This window comes from Stegostoma tigrinum, chromosome 24 (assembly GCF_030684315.1).
Source record: "Stegostoma tigrinum isolate sSteTig4 chromosome 24, sSteTig4.hap1, whole genome shotgun sequence".
NCBI lineage: Eukaryota > Metazoa > Chordata > Chondrichthyes > Orectolobiformes > Stegostomatidae > Stegostoma > Stegostoma tigrinum.
Window position 1 is genome coordinate 17,584,273 of NC_081377.1, and position 20,252 is coordinate 17,604,524.

Below are 20,252 nucleotides of genomic sequence, written 5' to 3' on the forward strand. Positions count from 1 at the left end.
CATATATGTAGCAATAAATTATTCATCATCATAAATTACAGTTACTAACAATCCTGGATGCCACATACTTTTTTTTGGCTGGGCTGCAGGTGCGCTAAATACTTGTATGCCTGCATAACTGAGTAATGCCAGGTTGATATTCCACATTCAAGCTAGTCTTTGTCATACACAGTCAATGATTGGCTAATTATAGACCAGAACTACCAGTATCAGTTTCAGCATGCTTTAGCCCTCTCCATCATACCTGAGCTGAATGGGTTTCCTCTGATTTTTGCCTGAAATGATTTTGGAAAAAAACTCCAGAATTTATTCTTGCTCAAGGTGATGAAAATTTCATTGAAAGCAGAGGCAAAACAGCAAAAGAAAAGTTTTAAATGCCAGCTTCATTCCCTATCCTTGGTCTTTTCATGAAAGAATTTCATTATCTGCACTTCTAACAGAAATCAAAGTTAAGTAAATTCTGTGGTATGAATCAAATTCCTGGTGGCTGGGAATTCCCAGCAGAGATCTGTTGCAGATGCTCTGCAAATTGTTAATTTCACTTAAGGAAAACTATATTTGGTTTTAGTCTTATAAGCAGAACTAAAGAGCTGGGCACTGACATAAGGAAGCAGGGAGAGGGCACATCTGTCTACAGTAACCTGAGGTGGGAAATCTTCTGTCAGACAGAAAATACAAAACAATGGATTCCTGGGTAGCCTTGGAAGTTGAGATCAGAATTTTGTGCTTAGCATCTAAAAACCTGTTGGGTGATTATGCTGTCTGAGGTACTTCAGTCTGCTCCTTGCTCTAAACATGTATATGCTACTTTGGAGAGAATGAGTGCTAAGAGAGCAAAGAGTAAGTGCATGTTTTTTTATACGTGCTTCAGAGAATATGTGTGCAGGACTTAACATTTAGACAAGAAAAGGGAGCTTTTCCAGTTGGGATGAGTTGGTTAGTCCCGCCTGGCACATTGATGCACGCACTTCAAAAGTGCTCTATTGGCTGTTAAGTGTGCCCTGGGCTCGTCAAAAGCACTTTGTAACTGCAGATCTTTCTTTTATTTTAACCTTCATTCAATTTGCTGCTGTGTCTTGTGTGCATGAGCTCACCTCCTTGCTGTGACTGGATTCAGAGGCCTGTTAAGGAGGAATGGGAAGATATTTGTTGCCTTTGAGGGAGTGCGGGATGCATTTTGAAGAGATACGTTCACCTGAATGAACTTCCTAATTTTGGATGTGATATATTTCATATTTTGTAAAGGTTGCTTGGTGTCTGGCAAAATCCTAAGACTAGCATGATAAATGCGGTGGCAGGAAAACTTGCTGGTGCTGAAGTGATGGAACAGAACATTCAGACTTCCTGCTGGATGACCATTAACATAGCAGTGGTGTTGCTTAGTGAAGATTGTGATACTACCCTGTCCATAGCATTATAATGTGACGGGAAGGAGGCATAGGAGGAGAATTTGACAAGGTAGCTGAGTGCAATTGCTAGCCCTAAATAGAAGGTTCTGCATCTGACCCTGTTTTCTCTTTATTCATTCATGGGATATGAGTATTGCATGCCCTTAATTGTTCTTAAATGTAATTGTGATCTGTCTTCATGAAATGCTGCAGTCCTCTTCTCTTGCAGAATCTAACCTTCCACACTGTCATGCCATATCAGAGTTGACTGGAAGTCATCAGTGAATGCGCTCACTTCCAGCAAAGCCTGACTTTTCGCTACCCTTCTATTGTGCCTCCTCTTCCTCGTAAATTACTAATTAACAGGAGTGTGTCTTGATATAATGGACAACTTTAAATTAGCCAGAATGCCTGGTACGCATTCATTGTGAACAGCTATTCTCTTATGTAAAAGCTAACGTTTTGGGTTGGGACCCTTATTCAGAAGGGTCCTGACCTGAAACATCAGCTTTCCTGCTCCTCTGATGCTGCCTGGCTTGCTGTGTGCCTCCAGCTCCACACTATGTTATGACTGACTCCAGCATCTGCAGTTCTTACTATTTCTAATGTAAAGCTTTTGTGAGAGCTTTCAAATCTACTTCTCTGAACAATGCAATTGCAAATGTTCTTCGACTTAACAGCCATGATTTGAGTTATTCGATTGCAGAGGACATCAAGTACTTGTTTTCCTACCCAGGTCATACCAGAGCCTCATGATCCTTGGCTCCATACATTGCCCCATCCTCATAATTTTATCAACTGTTAAACATTCCAATACTAATCCCCAACTAAAGCAATTGAATAATTGTCACCTTGGGACTCAATTATTTTACCTGGGAAGCAAAATTCTATTGTTTCTCTAGATCTTTTATCAGGTCTCTATTCCATTAAGGTGCTTATTACAAAAGTGGCACTGATGGACCGTTGAATTTTCACATCCATCAACTGATTGTAATATATGAGACCTTTCATGGACTATAATAGTTTTTAAGAATGAAAAAGCATGGACGTAAATTGGCTGCAGTGGTCACCTGACCACAGATCGAGGGAAGCTTTGTAAGAGCCATATGGAATAAACAAAGCTGTCAGCATTGAAATTATTCTTCCTCTCTAAAGACATTAGAAGTGGGCAACTGAGTCAGTATCAAAAACATCGCAACTCCTGTTTTATTTACACATGTATGATATTTTCACATAATGAAAATGAAGCGCTCACCTGCTGCTTACCCAGCTCTGGAATGCAATAGATCTAAATGAGAGAGCTCCAAATTTCCAACTGGGGATTCTGATCAGGCCTAGGGTGCCAGTTAAGTAGAGTGCCAGATAGACTAGGGTGCCACATGGGTAGGGGACAGGTGGGTAGGATGTCAGGTAAGTAAGGGATATGGTGCCAGGGTGGCAAGTGACAAGGGGATCATGTGTGCGATGCAGTGTTTAGGGTTGGTCAGGGCGGGTGGGAGATAGAGAACCCAGGACGGGCAGGGGAGGATGGGTGCCTGGTCTTGGGATAGGGTCTGGGTGTCAACAGGGAAAAGAGGGTGGTGGGTTCGTGGTTTCTCACATCACAGGGATACGTTTGCTGAAGAGTCAGATGAGGACCAAAGCAGAGCAAGGGGGCAGCGGGTCCAGAACAGTGGAAGGGGAAGAAGGGTGCCGGGTCTGGAGCGTGGTGGGAATGTCAGGTCATGGGGAAGGGACTGTGTTGTCAGTGCAGGTCCCAGAGGAGAGCAAAGGGAGCACAGTATGGGAGAGCTGTAATTGAAGGTGGTGTAGTAAGTACAGGGTCAATTGAATAGTTACTCAGGAGGTACAATCTCTGTTTAATAGGCTGACTTTTCCGAGTAACTACTGACTTTGTTTTATCAGGATCCCTCTAAATGTTCTGACTTAAATAGGTACTTTTGAAGGGTGCCAGTCAGATGGGAATTTCCCAGCAGAATTTTCAATTTCCTAGTCAATCCCTTTCGAGGCTGCTATAACAGGCATTCCACAGCATTCCAATACTAAATAAGTGAAATAAAATTGCCACAGTCCCAGAGGGCACTCTCAGCAGAGATAATTTGTGGTGAATTTAACCTGAGGGCCACCATACCTCAGGCAAAGGGAGAAGTTGAGAAGCGATACCTTTGTAGTAACTTCAGCTGGTGCAGGGTTTGAACTTGTGCTGTTGACATCACTCTGTACCACAAACCAGCCATCCAGCTAACCGATCTAACTGACTCCCAGACAGTCCACTAGAGTACTGATTGTCCGGCCAGCAGAAATCTTGCTCATCTGAATTTCTCTCACAGTTGATCGCTGTCCAGTTAGCAAGTGAGATTCCTGTGGCCTCTATTAAATACTGCACACAGGATTCATGATGTCTCAGCAAACATTTGTTCATCACTGCCAGTACGTGATTACTTCTAATCACATGGAGCATGAAAATGCTTGAATGGCATGGTGGCTCAGTGGCTAGCACTGCTCCCCCTCCTCCCCCCAAGTACCAGGGATCAAGGGTTCAATTCTACCCTTAGGTGACTGGCTGTATGGGATTTGCATGTTCTCCTTGGGTGTGCTCTGGTTTGCTCCATCCATCTAAAGGTGTTCAGACAGGTAGATTGGCAATGGTATAGTGTCAAGGAATGTGCAGACTAGGTGGGTTAGCTATGGAAAGTGTAGGTCTGGGTGTGTTGCTCTTTCAGTAGAGGTTTAGTATGGATTCATTGAGTTGAATAGCCTGCTTCCACACTGTAGCAATTCAATGAAAATCTAGTCAAGAGATATTTTGGCCTGCAGGTTGTCTTTTTTTTGAAGAAAGTCGCAGTTATATGTTGGAGAGCACTGCCCATTTTTGTCTTCCAGTATATTGCTGATTCACAATGGCAACAAGAATGTGCATTTATAAAATGACTTCAAAAAGAATAAAACATGCTGAAGTGTTTTACGAGGGCAAACTTGGTGGAATTTATAAAGCAAACTTTGGCAGCATGTCACAGCGCGATATTAAAACAGATAAGTAAAAGTTTTGGCAGAGGCTCTTTTTTGAGACTCTTAAGCGAGGAGAGTGAGGGAGAGGGAAGAAAGGGTTAGGGAGGCAATTCCACAGCTTTCAGATCCACGAAGCTGAGGCTGTAACCAGTGCCAGTGAAATTAACTTTGGGAATGCTCAAGGCCAGAATTGGATGAGTGCAGATATCTCAAAGGGTTGTGGAGCTGGAGAGAATAACATTAAGGGAGGGTTGCAGTCATGGAGTGATTAGAAAAAAAGGATGAGAAGTTTATAAGTTAAGATGTTGCTTAGTAGGGAGTGAATATAGGTCAGGGGTCACAGAGATTTGGGTCATCGGGACTTGGTGTAATTAAGGACATGGCAGCAGGACTGTTAATATCCTCAACCTTAAAGAGGGTGGAATTCTTTGTTATGTGGCTCAGTGGTTAGCACTGCTGCTTCACAGCGCCAAGGTTCCAGTTTGATTCCACCCTCAGGGGACCTTCTGTGTGGAGTTTGCACATTCTCCCCGTGTCTGCGTGGGTTTCCTCCGGGTGCTCCGGTTTCCTCCCACAGTCCAAAGATATGCAGGTCAGGTGGATTGGCCATGCAAAATTGCCCACAGTATCCAGAGATGTGCAGACTATATGGGCACCATGGGAAACATAGGGTTATGGGGATCGGGTAAGGAGGTACGTCTGGGTGGGATGCCCTTCGGTGGGTCAATGTGGACTCAGTGGGCAGAATGTCCTGCTTCCACACCGTAGGGATTCTATAATTCTCTGATTTTTGTATTAATTCTATGCGGTGCACATATCCAGCAACTGATCAGCCACAGTCACCTTGAGAAAATGGTAGAGGGCCGATATTTACACCATTGGTTTGAAGAGGAAATTGCAGAAGTTGGTTTTCCTATGCATGTGCTACTTTGTTCTAACAGTAAGGATATAGGATTTGGAAACTGTTGCTGAAGGAACTTTGGCAGGTTGCTGCATTGCATTTTGTAGATGGTACACAATGCTGCTACTTTGCACTGGAGGTGCGTCAGATGCCAGTCCAACAGACTTCTTTGCCCCTGAGGGCATTCAGCTTCCTGGTCGTCCTTGGAACTGCACTTATCCAGGCAAGTAGGGAATATTCCATTGCACTCCTGGTTTATGCCTTATAGCTGAGGAGGTGCTTTGGAGATACAGAAGGTGAATGATTCGCCACAGATTTCCCAATCTCTGGCTACTCCTGTAAGCACAGTAATTATGCAGTTTACAATTAAGTTTCTGGATCATGGTAATCCCAGGATGTTGATGGGAGGCCAGCTGGAAATTTGTCAGAATGCTTAATTCTAAAAGTTACAAACACATGAATGATGGTGTGAGCAGCTGACGCAGGGACTGAGTTGGACACTGTTATGGAGGTGAAAATGAAAGGTCTTGTTGTAGATAAGGATGAATAGTCAGAAGCTCAGGCTCAGATATGACACTCAGTTCGTGGACAGCCCCATTCCACATCTGACAGTTGTTTCTATAATGGTGACCACAAAATGATCATCAATTGCTGTGAACAACGTATCAGGTTCACTAACATCCTTCAGGTGACAAAATTAGGCCAATATGTGACAGCAATGCAGCTGACTCTAAACCGCCCTTTGAAATGGCCTAACAAGCCACTCAAGTTCAGGAGCAATTAGATATGGACAATGCAGGTGGACTTTGTCAGTGACACCCACAGCCCATGAAAGAGAACAGTTGTTCTGCCATCATTTATAATGTTTTTGCAATGCAAATCTTAATAAATGAACTTTTCGACATTTATACCAGTTAAGTGGCTCATTAGGTGCTTGAGAAATCTTACAGGATCATTATCACAGGTGCATTGTGTCTAGGCAACAACTTTTTTTATTCCCTCTGACGAGGTGTGATTCACAAGAACTGCATGCTTGAATTTCCGTGATATTAACATGTTCTGAAGAAAGATGGGTAGCTTGCTATTCTTTTGTAAAGGTGAAAGTGTAAACCGTGTCCAGACAGATTACAGGATTTTATTAAGTCTACAGTATTGAACTGAACATTACCTAACGCAAACAATATTCACCTTTGTGAAATAAGGATCCCAATGTTAACAGGGAGGTGGGGTAGATGCAAAGATACCCCAATGAGGGAAGAATGTACAGTTCGGACAGGGTCACTGGGGCTTCCCAATCTATATGGTGGCAGTCATTAAATATTTTCAGGCAGGTTCCCTCCAGTGAGTGGTTCATTGCTTAGCCAGGATTTGAGAAGTGGTAAGCAGGCTCCAAATGAACCTTTCCCATGTATTTTTAAGGTGGGGGGAATGGAATGATTCAAAATTGAGACCGAGGGTGGGCAAACAGTTTTAAAATATCATTATTTGTACATTCTTGAAGTCAGGATTGCACTTCAAAGAATATTTGCATCGTGATTCTTTTAAAAATAAAAACTTGCATTCTACAGTGCTTTTAACATTGTTTGTGCACCCCAAGATTACCTAATTAAAGGCACAGCAAATCTTTACCTTGGCAATCTATTGTGGCGTTGCTGCCTGATAGAGAAATGATGGCCAGATTCTGGCAGAACTGTTGCTCTTTTTCAAATGTTATCATGGGACCTTTTACCTTCATTTGAGACCGCACGTGGGACTTTGGTGGAAACTCACATCTGAAAGAGACCACTTCTAGCAGTCTCGATCATGTGCCCAGATCTTTAGAGGAGAGCTTAGATCCAAAGGTCATATGTTGCAAAAGACCTAAAACTGATGCAGTTTGTCAAGCTTCAGCTATCAAAATTCAATTGCATTACACCTCCATTAATTTGCATCTCTCATATGAACTTTTACTGTATGGTACTTCAGTCGATTGAACACTCTTTGTAACACATTGATTGTGTACGGTATCCAGTTATATTATCTCTTTCACCTTTGTTATGCTCCTCCAGAAGGCTAATCAGTTAAAGTATTTTGATGTGGCTAACCTTCAGCTCATGCTGTGAATAATCTTCTGCAAACAGGAATAATCAGTGCTTGTAACTATGCAATAGTTCAAGACTGTTACTGTGAATGTGCCAGGAACCACACAAGGTGAAAGATAATCCAATAAAAGGCTGCTGCTGATCTTCTCTGTTTATTTAATTCTTCTGCTGGGGCCTTTTTTTCATTTCCTTTTCACTGCTTATTGGATAATAACCAGCTAGCAGTAATTTTACAAAGTGATCATTCAGGCGATGGATTCTGTCAATGTAACAAACTGTGAAACCTGAGTGCTTTATGAATGACAAATTCAATAGCTACCTTGAAGTGAGTACAGTAATTGTGATACACATTGAATGACGGAAATAATGTAAACAAAACAGAAAACATAGGTGTGTCAAGACATTTGCAATCCCTGAAATTTCCTGTTGAGTTTGAAAACATATGATATACAAGTATCATAAAATACGCTACACCTTATTGCAAACATAAAATACATTGTAATATGTTAAGCAAGACTAAATAATATAAAAATGTAAGTATGTTATTATAATAGTCTATCTTAAGGTCTTTTACAGTCATCTGAAAAGGCACATCGGGCTTTGGTATAATATCTTATCTGAAAGACATCACTTCCAACAGTGCAGCACCTCCTTTAGATTGTAGGGAAGTAACAGCTTAGATTATGTGCCCAAATCTGTAACAAGGTGCTTGAATACAAAGGCTACTATAATATCATGTTATTTGAGTAATGTAACATAGAGTATGTTAGTCTAATATATATTGATTATATTTATATGAGAACTGTATACGGCAAAATCTCTTTTGTTTTAAAAGAAACTGTTGATTAAAATATCAGAAGGAAATTCCAGACAAAACAATTAAACACACAGTTATTAAAATAGCCAGTAGTAATGTTTAAGCTCTGTTGCATTTCATGTTTTACTTTCATAAAATCAACCTGGAATTTAAAAAAAACTTGCCTAAAGGCAATTATATAATCATTATTGATTGTCATAAAAACCCATCTGGTTCACTACTGCCCTTCAGAGAATAAAATTTGCCATCCTTACCTGACTATGAGGATGTCGTGTTAATGTTTTTGCTGTTCACCTCTGTTAGATTACCAGTTCTTTAGCTTTTTCCTTGCACCTCTTCACATGCCTTTGAAATACCTTTAAAATAACATTTAGAAAGGTCCTGTCTTACAATCCATTATTATTAACTAACCACATACACCACAACGATAGACTGTAGGAATACCCCAAGTCGTCTCAGAATTGGAAGGCAAGTTTTTAGTCAGCTCAAGAACTGTTCTGCCTAAAGATTATTCAACAAGATTTTAAAAAGAATACTTGTAAAAGTGTGTTTCTGGCGAGGTAAGCATTTACTGTTTGTCCCTGATTGCCCAGAGGACAGTTCACGTCAACCACATTGCTGTGGGTGTGAAATCGCATGGAGATCATACCAGGTAAGGATGGCAAATTTTATTCTCTGAAGGGCAGTAGTGAACCAGATGGGCTTTTATGACAATCAATAATGATTATATAATTGCCTTTAGGCAAGTTTACCTGAAAAAAGACCTTCAGCAAGTTTTGTTGAGATCAGGGATTCACTAACAATGGGATGAAGGAATGATTGAAGCAACAACAGCCCTCTATCATTAAAAACCAAAAGAACTGCAGATGCTGTAAATCAGGAACAAAAACAAAGTTGCTGAAAAAGCTCAGCAGGTCTGGCAGCATCTGTGAAGGAGAAAACAGAGTTAATGTTTCAGGTCCAGTGACCCGTCCTCAGAACCCTCTATCATTGCACACTCACAAGGTCTGCAGGCACTTACAGGTGAGATGCTTCTCTTAACTGTATCCAGAGGGAACCTATTACTCGTCCATTACCAAATGGTTCTTAAGTGATTTCACAGTTTGTGCCTCCAATACTCCATTCAGATGTTTGTTCCTTCTTTTGTGAAGAAAACCTTCCCATCATCATGCCTGAATTTTTTTTCACCACTTTGAAACTGCACTCTGTGTCACAGAATCATGGGGCTAAATGTTCTTCTTAGAGGTTCGTGGTAAGGGTCAGAAAAATTTCCAACTTTGTACATCTACCTCAAAATGTCTGCGGGATGGAATGGTCATTCACGGGGATGGGGCAAGTTCAGTCTGCACTAAGGCCAGCCATCTATGTGATGAGGTAACGGACAGCCACAGGGGGCGTTGGGTGCTGCGGCAGGGTCGTTAAAGTGCTCACCACACTATTATTGGACATGTATCAGTTATAATGAAATAAGTAAGTCTGTCTGTTCCTCACCCTTCATATCACCAAAGAGTCTGTCTCCATGTCCCCGCCATACCACTCAGCTCCCCTGCCCCTCGCACATTCCCCCTCAGTTCAGCTTCGAGTCCCAGGCATTAAGAAATTTGTTGAAGTACTGAATCCCAGGAAATAGTTTGCTTGATTGACAGCTCTGGTTAATTGATTTCTGTTCCCAGTTCACAATGTTTGTTTACATGAAATTAAGAAGTTTCAAGAGTATGATAGTTTCTGCTATTGATAATTAAAAAAGTGAGGATAATTGACTCTTTTGTCATCTGCTTAAATGGACTTCTTGTTACTACACTGGAAAGTTATGAATGACTTCTTTTAAAACTTTTTTTAATATTCGTAAATGGGTTCTTCCATAGGTTTTGATTTGTTGCTAATAGGTCAGCATTTCTTACCTGTTATACTAAGAAAGGTGGTGACAGCATCTACAGACTTTGAGATGTGGGGATACCCATTGTATGGTTGGAAAGGAAGTTGCAGGATTTTGAGGTGGTAACATTGAAGGAGTGGCAATGCAGTTCTAAATCAGTATAATGTGTGCATTCAGGGAGAACTTGTAATTGGTGCCATTGTCACTCTAGATGGGGAGGTTATGGGTTTGGAAGATGCTATGGAAAGAGCCGTGGAGTTGCTCCAATGCATTGTACGTATTGATGCCTCTATGTGATGATAGTGGATAGGCTGTAAATCAATGGGCTACTATGTTTTCAATGATGTTACCTTTCAGAGTGCAGTTGGAACCATACCCATCAATACAGATAGAAAGTAACTCATCATAGAAACTGCTGGAAAAGCTCAGCAGGTCTGGCAGCATCTATGGAGAAAAATGTTTTGGGTTGAGTGATCCTTCCTCAGAACTGATGGTAGCTGGGAAAATGTCAGTTTTTATGCTGCAGATAAAGTGGGCGAGGAGGTAATGAGTAAATGAAATGTAGGGATAGAGCCCAAAGGGAGAGAAGGACAGTTGAACAGGCAAAGGAACGGATAACGATCTGACTAGGAAGCTGCATAGCTATTAATGGGGACTGTTAATAGCTGAAAATGGGTAGTATGTAATAGCAGACTTTGTGGTGGTGTATGGAGGCTCGGGTAAGACATGAGAGAGCTCAAGCCCTAAAGCTGTTGAACTCAATATTGAGTCCAAAAGGCTGCAGAGTCTCCAAGTGGCAATGAGGCGTTGTTCTTCCAGCCTGCTCTGAACTTCGCTGGAGCACTGCAGCAAGCCTGAGGCAGTGATATTGGCTGGGGAACAGGGTGGTGTGTTGAAGTGACAGGCACCAGGGAGCTCATGGTCTTTTTTGCAGACAGAACATAGGTGGCCTGCAAAAACCAAACGAACTGTGGATGCTGTAAATCAGGAACAAAAACAAAGTTGCTGGAAAAGCTCAGCAGCTCTGGCAGCATCTGTGAAGGAGAAAACAGATTAACGTTTCGGGTCCGGTGACCCTTCCTTAGGTCTGCAAGATGATCACCCTGTCTACGCTTCTGTTCCCCAATGTAGAGGAGACCACGTTGTGAGCAGCGAATGCAGCAGACTAGATTGTGTGAAGTGCAGGTAAAGTGCACTGTTTCACCAGGAGGATATGTTTGGGACCTTGGATACTGAGTGAGGAAATAAACAGACAGGTGTTTCACTTTCTGCTGTTGCAGAGGAAGGTACAGTGAGGCTGGTGGAAGGGTATTAGGAGTGAAGGAAGAGTGATCCAGGGTGTCCTGGTTCTGCATATAAACTGACACTTTCCTAGCTGCCATTAGCTCTGGGGAAGAGTCACCCAACCCAGAACATTAAATCTGATTTCTATCCACGGATGCTGCCAGACCTACTGAACTTTTACAGCAACTTCTGTTTTTGTTTCTGATTTACAACATCTGCAATTCTTTCAGTTTTTATTTAGTATTTCATCACACTCCTGATTTGTGCCTTGACAATTGTTAACAAGCTTTGGGAGAGATTAGATTCCCTCTTTCCAGAGTGCACATTGCCTGATAATCATGTGGAATGAATGTTACCTGCCATTTATCAGACCAAGCAGAGATGTTGTCCAGATCTTGCTGCATAAGAACGCAAACGATATTGCTATAAGAAGCTGTGAATGATATTGTGTTTTATGCATTCATTGGGACTGTTTGACCAAAGGGCCATTATGATGGACACCAATTCTCATCCTGCTCTACATGGATGCACCTTCCTTCAAGGAGTCACGACTGAAGAGAATGCAGCAAAATACATCCTTATTGATTTTACCCATCAACATCAACGGACACTGAATGCAATTCAGTAAACATCAAGGATTGGAATTTGAACCAATCCTTTCTGGATCTGTATTAGAATCTAAGAGTATCTACAGTTTTGCAGAAGGCCATTCTCTCTATTGAGTCCATACTAACCTTCAGAAGAGCATCCCACCCATATCCAACTCACCCTTGTAACCCTGCATTTCCTATGGCTAATCTTAGAACAAGCTCATTTCTGTCACTGTTCCAGAATTACTTTCTGACTTTTAAAACAAAGACCCTTCATAGCAATAACCCACCTTCCCTTTTTTTTAGCACTTTAGTTATATAATAATAATATATTTTACACATCTTTCATCAAAGTATTCATAGTGTCTGTAGACAGCATATTTATCAGCCAGATCATTTTATAAAATAAAGAGAAGGGACAAATTGGGGAAGATTGAAAAAATGTAGCTCAAGAATTCTGGACTTATAGCATTTTTGATGTAAGATATTTTTGTTAGTATATACATCGTGAAATGAAAATGCATATAACAGTCTTGTCATCTCAATATGTAGCATTTAGAAATCCTGATCCAAACACAAACTATTCTTCTTTACCCACATTGTTTCTTACAAAATCTGCTGGATTCATAGATATACTGATATATATATACACACATAAATGTAACTTCCAAGATCACCTTGTCAGGTTTTTGTGCATTGTTCACTGATAGCAATTATTGCATATCATAAAATGCTGAATGCGCACCAAAACTGAGCTTGGAATAAAATCAAGCCTTTAAAATGCCTGGAGGAGGAGAAGTTACTTTTGACCATATCATTAGGTTTAAAAAAAAGACTTGTACCTCATGATGCCCCTAAGTTCTTCACAGTCAATTAAGTAACTTTGAAGTGGAGGCACAACTGTATTCTGGGAAAGGCAATAAGCCAATTTCTACATTGCAAGGTTCCACAAACACCACCAGCTGATTTGTTCGTGATGTTGGCTAAAGGAAAAGTATTGGCAACAACTTAAGAGAGAACCACTAACTCTTTGATTATAATACCATGGTTTATTTCACATTCACTTGAAGATTTTATTTTTGCAACTGGCTCAAAAACCAGCATCTACAAAAGATGCAAACACAAAATCTAAATTGACGTATCAATGCCATACCAGCACTTTGTCAGTATGGCATTCATATGTTAATTTAGATTTTGTGTTTGCACCCTGGAGAGGGACTGGATGTCGAAGGCAAAAATCCAAAGAAGTGATCCTTGGATCATACTTGAGTAATTATTGTGCTCTTGCCAACTTCTCACCAGTACGTTACCAAAGGCATTGACACATTTGATATAACTTGGCCTGCATGCTCATAGATAGGATGGTAAGGTACAATAACTTCCCTCCAATTGTCAGCCCCATTGTTGAGGATTGCTTATGTTGGAGAAGAGTGAACAATGGGATTGTAAGGATGCAAAGTAAAGTGGGAGATGAAAAGAACAGGTGATGGTGGAAGAGAAGATTGGAAGTACTATACTGAGGTCTAAATTTTTTTGACTATGCCTTGGGAAGTACTTACCTTTTAATTGCTGCTGTCCTAAATAATAGGGTGGAGGGCGTAAATTCAACATGAGGAATGATAGAATTCCTGCATTCTATTATTCAGTAATAAAGTATGAAATACTGTTGTGTGGTCAAATCCAAACATATCAAAATTATCCTCCAAAATTTATTTGACAGTGTAATGGCAATACAATAAGGAAAATCCTCATGTCTGGAGTGGAATTTCCTTAAAGGTCAGTAAGAAGTAGAAAATTTAACTTCCTACCCAAGTTACAGCACCTATATTGGATATTTAGAAGCATTGCAATCCTCGAATCATGCGATCCTCATAGAATAATTTTATTTTTGAACTATTAATGGAATATTATTGTTACCTATAGCTTGTGTTCCTTGTGTGATGTAAGGTGTGTGATTTTTATATATTTTTATTTCATTAATTTGTGTTTTGAACTTGTGGTATGTGGGTTTTGGTTAATATGTATGAAGTGGTTTAATAATTAACTCCTTAGGTTTTCAGGAGCCATGATTCTTTAAAAATCCAGTATGAGAGAGAAAGACACACCCTGGGGTGATAATCAGAATTTATTTGCATTTTTACAAATATGCAGAGAGTTTTTTCAAGCCTACAGACTTAGCATTATGAAGCATTAGCTTGCTATAATTTAAAGAATCAGGATTTTTCTTCATATTGGGGGGTGATCCATATTGCTTGGAAAGATTTGTGTTAGTACGGAAAGGCACTGGTCTATATTATTTTCGTGAAACAGCTTGGAACTGTTGGGAAATAGGTAGCTCAGTGTAAAGATGTTAGTTACAGAGTTCCAAATCAGAAGTACTCGGTTAGAACCCTGAAGGGATAGTTTAAAGTTGAGAAAGTCTAAGCTAAGTTACAGTGACTATTCAAGGAAAAGGCTACTGAACTGTCAAGACCAGGAATTGAAAAAAAGACTAACTTAAACCTATAAATGTTACAGAGAAAGAAACTGTCTCTAGTGTTTGAGTAGTTTAACATGATGTTGTTAAGATAGATGAGATGTACTTTTAGTGTGTATTTTTAAATCTTTCAAATTATGTTATATATAAATAGATCATTTGTTCTATTTTACCTGACTTTTGATTGATAAACTTGTGTTTTATTGTTAAAACCAAATCTTCGGCATTTGATGATTGTGGTTTAGTGAAAGACCAACTTATTAAGTCAAAATAAAAGATCTATCAAGCCAGATATAAAAACATAGAAACAGGATTAAGCTCTTCAGCCCATCACACCTGCTGTTTCATTTATTACAATCGTGACAAATTAAATATTTCAGTGCCTTTTACCCATATTTTCACCATAAACTTTTATGCCATTGATAAATTATCAATCTCTACTTTAAATATTCTCAAAAAACTAAGGTTCCACAGCCCTCTGAGTTAGGCATTCCAAAGATTCATCACCCTGTGTGCAAAAAAATTTCTCTTCATCTCAGTCCTAAATGGCATCCCTTAATTATTAATTATGCGTTGGTAATAGACTGTTAAATTTGCTGTTGTGTGGGAATTAAATTTATTAATCCTTTCTTCACTTCTCACAAGCTGAAACAAGCTTAGGCATATCATTAATGTATTAGTGGAGTGGTTTTCTGCAGTGAATTACTTGCGATTGTCAGATCTGATTTTGAAAAAAACCTTTTCAATCCTGAAAGATGAGGATTTTAATAAAAGCATTGATACGTATTTCTGCAAAGTTGATATTGTGGGTGGATTATGGTCTTGATTGCTTGGATGAGAATTGCAAGGCATTGCTTTCAACAGAATAAATATCAAGCAGGTTCATATAAAATATGGGCTTCCATCCTAAGAGAGGACCATCCAGACAACAGAAATAAATGCTGTGTCTCTAAACAAATATCTTTCATGACGCTGCACAAATTACCAAATTGCAACCTGACTCAAAAGATCTGCCTTGTATCCCTGATGGAGTAGGTTATGGATTTGAGCTGCAGTATAACCCACCCTGACAGTTTGTTGCAGTTCTCAAAAGGTTTTGCGTTGCAAGTTTTCCATCTACGAATATACCACATCAAAACTCTGTCCATTTGTTCTAATGGGTGGAGATCCACTTGTTCTAATGGGTGGAGAAATTTCTGAGTACGGCACCCACCTTCTGCAAGAGTGTTCACATAACAGCAATCAGAGGCTCCATGTACGACAGACCATTATCAGAAATGTCAATTAAGACATTTGGGACCCCCTGAGGTATTATGTTTGATGTCGGTTTGATGTATGGAGGTGTCCCCGCAAGATTGATCACTAAATTTAGACTCATTTATCCCATTTCTAGATGTTTGCATTAAATCTCAAAAATTGTCACAGTCGAACATTTTGATGTATGCCTATTGGTTTTACACTGATATTTTTGTTCTGAAGTTTCTGAAAATCTACATTCTTAATTTAAAAAAAACTTCAATGCTGTTTTTTGTTTGCCTTTTACAGATGACAGGGCCAGCTCATCAACACTACCCTGAAGAATAAAGATGGACTGTGGACTGTTTTAACACAATGAAGGGACATAATGGAAGTCGTAGCCAGTCACAGCACTCGTCTGGGCACACTTGCCACTGTATGCCTGAGGATTGTGACCCTTCCCATGATTATTTACATCACAGTCAAGACCCTAGGCAATCTTACATGCTTAGTCCGACAGATTCCTGTTCGATGGACCATCACTACTGCATGTCCAGGAGTACCATGCCGTCCGAATGTCCTGCAGTATCGATGAGCATGACCGAGCAGATGTCCTCCAGCAGTACATTCCCCAGGATGCACCATAACCCGCAGTATGAGTCTTGCGATGACTGCATGGCTGCCACCCACACTTCCGGCAAGATCAATCGACTACCTGCCAACCTGCTGGACCAGTTTGAGAAGCAGTTGCCTCTCCATCATGATGGGTTCCACACACTTCAGTACCAACGGGCAAGTTCGGCTGAGCAGCGGAGTGAGAGTCCCAGCAGGATACGGCACCTGGTGCACTCTGTGCAGAAGCTTTTTGCCAAGTCTCACTCCCTAGAAGCCCCTTCAAAGGGAAATGTGAATGGTACGAAAATGGAGGGAAGAGGTGGGGAAAGCCATCATCACCATCAGCACCACCACCAGCACCACCACCAATCTAGGTCAACAAAGAGGAGCAAAAGCAAGGAGCGCAAATCTGAATCTAAGCACAGAGCCAAGATCGCAGGATGGTGGAGCTCAGACGACAACCTCGACAGTGACAGCAGTTACATGATGGCCACTGGAGCCAGTAGGCACTCTATGGAACAGGCCACTCAATACTGTACAGAACCCATCGAAAGTGCCTGCAGAGATCTGACCCTCAAGAGTTTAAAAAGCAGCAGCGAAGGGAAATGTTCGGCCTGTGCGGCTATGCCAATGTTGACTGATTCACAACACATGAAAAGAAGCATGTGGTCCACCATGACGGTAAACCAGGCCAGAGAGGCCTATCCTAGCTCGGGTCTGGGCCAAGATAAATCTTTAATGCTTCAGGACAAGGCACAAGAAAGGGCTTACCATTATCTTCAGGTAAGTGTTATGATAGAAATGTCAATGCCTGCAATAAGCTAGATGAGCAATACGTCATTCAAAGGCTTTGCTTTCCAGTTGTACATTTCACATGTGACTTCTCATAAGTTTGTTCTAATTGTCACAAAATGGAAGAAACACTCAACCTTTCATGGCTTTTGGAAACTGCCCAGATATGAGTAGCAAATCAGATGCTCCACTTTTTATGTTACTGTGCTGTTTTAGAGTTGTCGGTCCCTTCTCAAAACCGTCCACTCTAATCCATAGTTGAGGTGGGATAATGGCAATTTATGAACGAAAATTCTGATTTGGAAATGAGCATGCATTTCTTTTATTCAAACAGTTGTATTTCCCTTTGAAATGGAGATCTCATTGCAGAACGTTCCTAGTTAATCACCAGGGATTGTGTTCTCAAAATACATTTGAAATGTCCATATTGTCTGTGTTGTAAATTTGTAGATTCATTCGGTTATAAAAACCCCATATCATGTTCTCTAATACCCCTTTTCTATTGGGTCCGAAAGAGGATGGGGAACATAGTGGAGTGATGGTGATATCAGTGGATTTGTAATCCATAAGCCCAAGCTAATATCCTGCAGGCACAAGTTCAAATACCATAACAGCTGGTGGAATTTAAATTGAATTAGTAAAACCTAGAATGACAAAATGTTATTGAGTTTTTGTGAAAACCCTTCTGGCTTGCTCATGTCTATAAGGGAAGGAAATCTGGCATTCTTATCTGGTCTGTGTGTTTCCAGACCCACAGCAATGTGGTTAACTGTTAACTACTACCAAAACCGTTCAGTTCAGGAATAGCTGGGCATGCGTAACAAATTTTGGACTTGCCAGCAGCCCACACATCCTGTAAAATAATATTTAAATTATTCTGCGACCATTGTGCTTCAACATTGTTGAAAGGAGACAAGAAGTGAAGAGCTTTTTATCCTGCACTCATCTCAGAAAGCAGCCTTGAGAAAAGAAACACCAATACATACACCATGGGCAAATGATGCTGGTTAGCTGGGCCGTTACTGGATGGAGATGCACTTGCATATCCAGTGATATGCTTGGATGAAGCAGGAATTATTAGCTGCCAATCATAGTTTTCAGACCTGGCAGGTAAACCCTGCTGGCTAGGGTAACACCATGGGCATGTATTGGGAGATTAGCAGTCTCTCTGGCTCCCCTTCTCTACATAAATGAATAATGTGATAATGAACAAAAATAAATTTACTGGAAAGGCTCAGCAGGTCTGGCAGTACCTGTGAAGGAAAAAGCAGAGTTATCGTTTCGGGTCCAGTGACCCTTCCTCAGAACCCATGATAATGAACATCAGTGCGAGTGTGATGCCAGATGTGTAACGAGCAAGGACTGTGGACTGTATCAAACAACTCATTGTTGATCATTTGCAGTGGATAGCATACTGGTCGTGCTTTAAACCTCAGCACTGTATGGCCAATATTAGTAGTGATTATGCTATTGGACATTAATTGAATAATCCAGATTGTGCTCAGAATTGTGCCAGGAAATAATTTAAGAATATGAGTCAAAAATGCAATTGCAATGCATTTGTGCGTGTGAGAAGCTTCATATACTCACACACTGACCCTGTTTAATGCAGGCAAATTAATTTGTACATACATTGCACCTTGGTCATTGGGGAGAAAAGGTCATGGAGACAGCCAATCTCAGCTACATTCCCATGGTATCACCCTCATCTATTGGAGTCTACCTGCCTGGTTTGAGAGTCAAGATTGATGAGTTACTGTTCCTGGTACATCTTCATCCAACAATAACCTAACCAAATAACATCCTTTTCTCTTACTTTATAAATTGGTGTCCCCATTTTCAAATCTGTTTTTCCCGTCATAGCCCTGAGAAGTGCATGACAAAAATCTTTGTTTTCTTGTCTCCTTTTTGTAATGTTTAAATGTGTACCACAGTGGTGTTTATTATTAATCGATCTGTCATAATCAGATAATGTAGGTAGGAAATTGAAATATTTAATACCAACCCACAATCATGGCTGGCAAAGTTCTTACACACCAACATCAATATATTTAAAGAGACTGCTAGATATTCATTTAGCTCTGCATATGATCCTTTGCACTGTGGAATTAGACAGATAGCAGGCATAACACAAACCTTAAATGTGTAATTTAAAAATGGCCCTTTGACCCCTACAACTTGATGAAGAAAACTATTGATTTAAAATACACTGTAACTGAATTACTTCATTTAATTCTTCACAATTACTGCATATATGATGCAGTTATGCAATATTTGATTTACAATTTAAACATTGCATGCACGATGGTTTATGCAGTTAAATTGTATTACATTGACAGCTTACATTTTGCCTATATTTGTTTAAATATTGCACACATGCTACTGTGCGCAGTAAATTTATTTTTTATCTTCTCAATGATACACTTGAGAAGCTAAGGAAATTGTTATTTACTTCAAGTATGACCATAGTCACATTCAGACCAAGCTTTCTTTAGAAAACATTCTGACTGAATCAATAAAGATGACTTCCACCCGCCAGTGTGGGCACAGAAAATGAGAAAAGAAATGTCCTTTTCCTGCATAGACCTCATGCAAGGCATGTAATAAATGTATGTCCGTGTTCCACTTGCATTTTCAATGTGTCTTCAATGTATAAAAATGGCCACAGGCAAGTGTCCCACCAAGAAAGAGGTGTTCAAGGTGACTAAACCTCAGTAAAAGAAGTGGTTGTCAAGGGGAATTTTAAAACAGAGTGGAAGGATAGAGAGACTGGTAAGGTAAATGTAAGGGAGATGGACGAGAGGCCAGACCAGAGAACATTGCATGCCAGGGTCTGGAAGATCTTACAGATCTTGGTAATGTCAAGACCAAGGAAGGATTTCAACATAAGGATGCACTGGGTTTGGGGCTGGTAGCCACCAGGTAAGACAGAAAATTTAGGGGATCAGGTCAAGCTAAACTTGGTGTGATATGGAATTCATTGACATCTAAAAACCAAAAGTACTGCAGGAGCCGTAAACCAGAAACAAAAGCAGAAATTGCTGGAAAAGCTCAGCAGGTCCAGCAGCCTCTGTGAAGAGAAATCAGAGTTGACACTTTGGGCCCGGTGACTCTTCCCCAGAACTGATAGTTGCTCAGAAAATGTTGGTTTCTATGCAGAACGTATGGTTGAGGGAGGGGGTGAGGA

The 20,252-nt window shown here is 40.4% G+C and overlaps 1 protein-coding gene across 6 annotated transcripts in view; it reads left to right on the plus strand.

Annotated features, from left to right (window-relative positions):
• dlgap3 (discs, large (Drosophila) homolog-associated protein 3) overlaps positions 1-20,252 on the plus strand; it is a 690,985-nt gene that overhangs the window by 537,005 nt on the left and 133,728 nt on the right. For all 6 annotated transcript variants that reach the window (XM_048558167.2, XM_048558163.2, XM_048558164.2 and 3 more), the window contains one exon: positions 15,968-17,056. In XM_048558167.2, coding sequence (XP_048414124.1) covers positions 16,034-17,056 — 1,023 coding nt within the window. In that variant the 5' untranslated portion in view covers positions 15,968-16,033. The remainder of the gene's footprint in view (positions 1-15,967; positions 17,057-20,252) is intronic.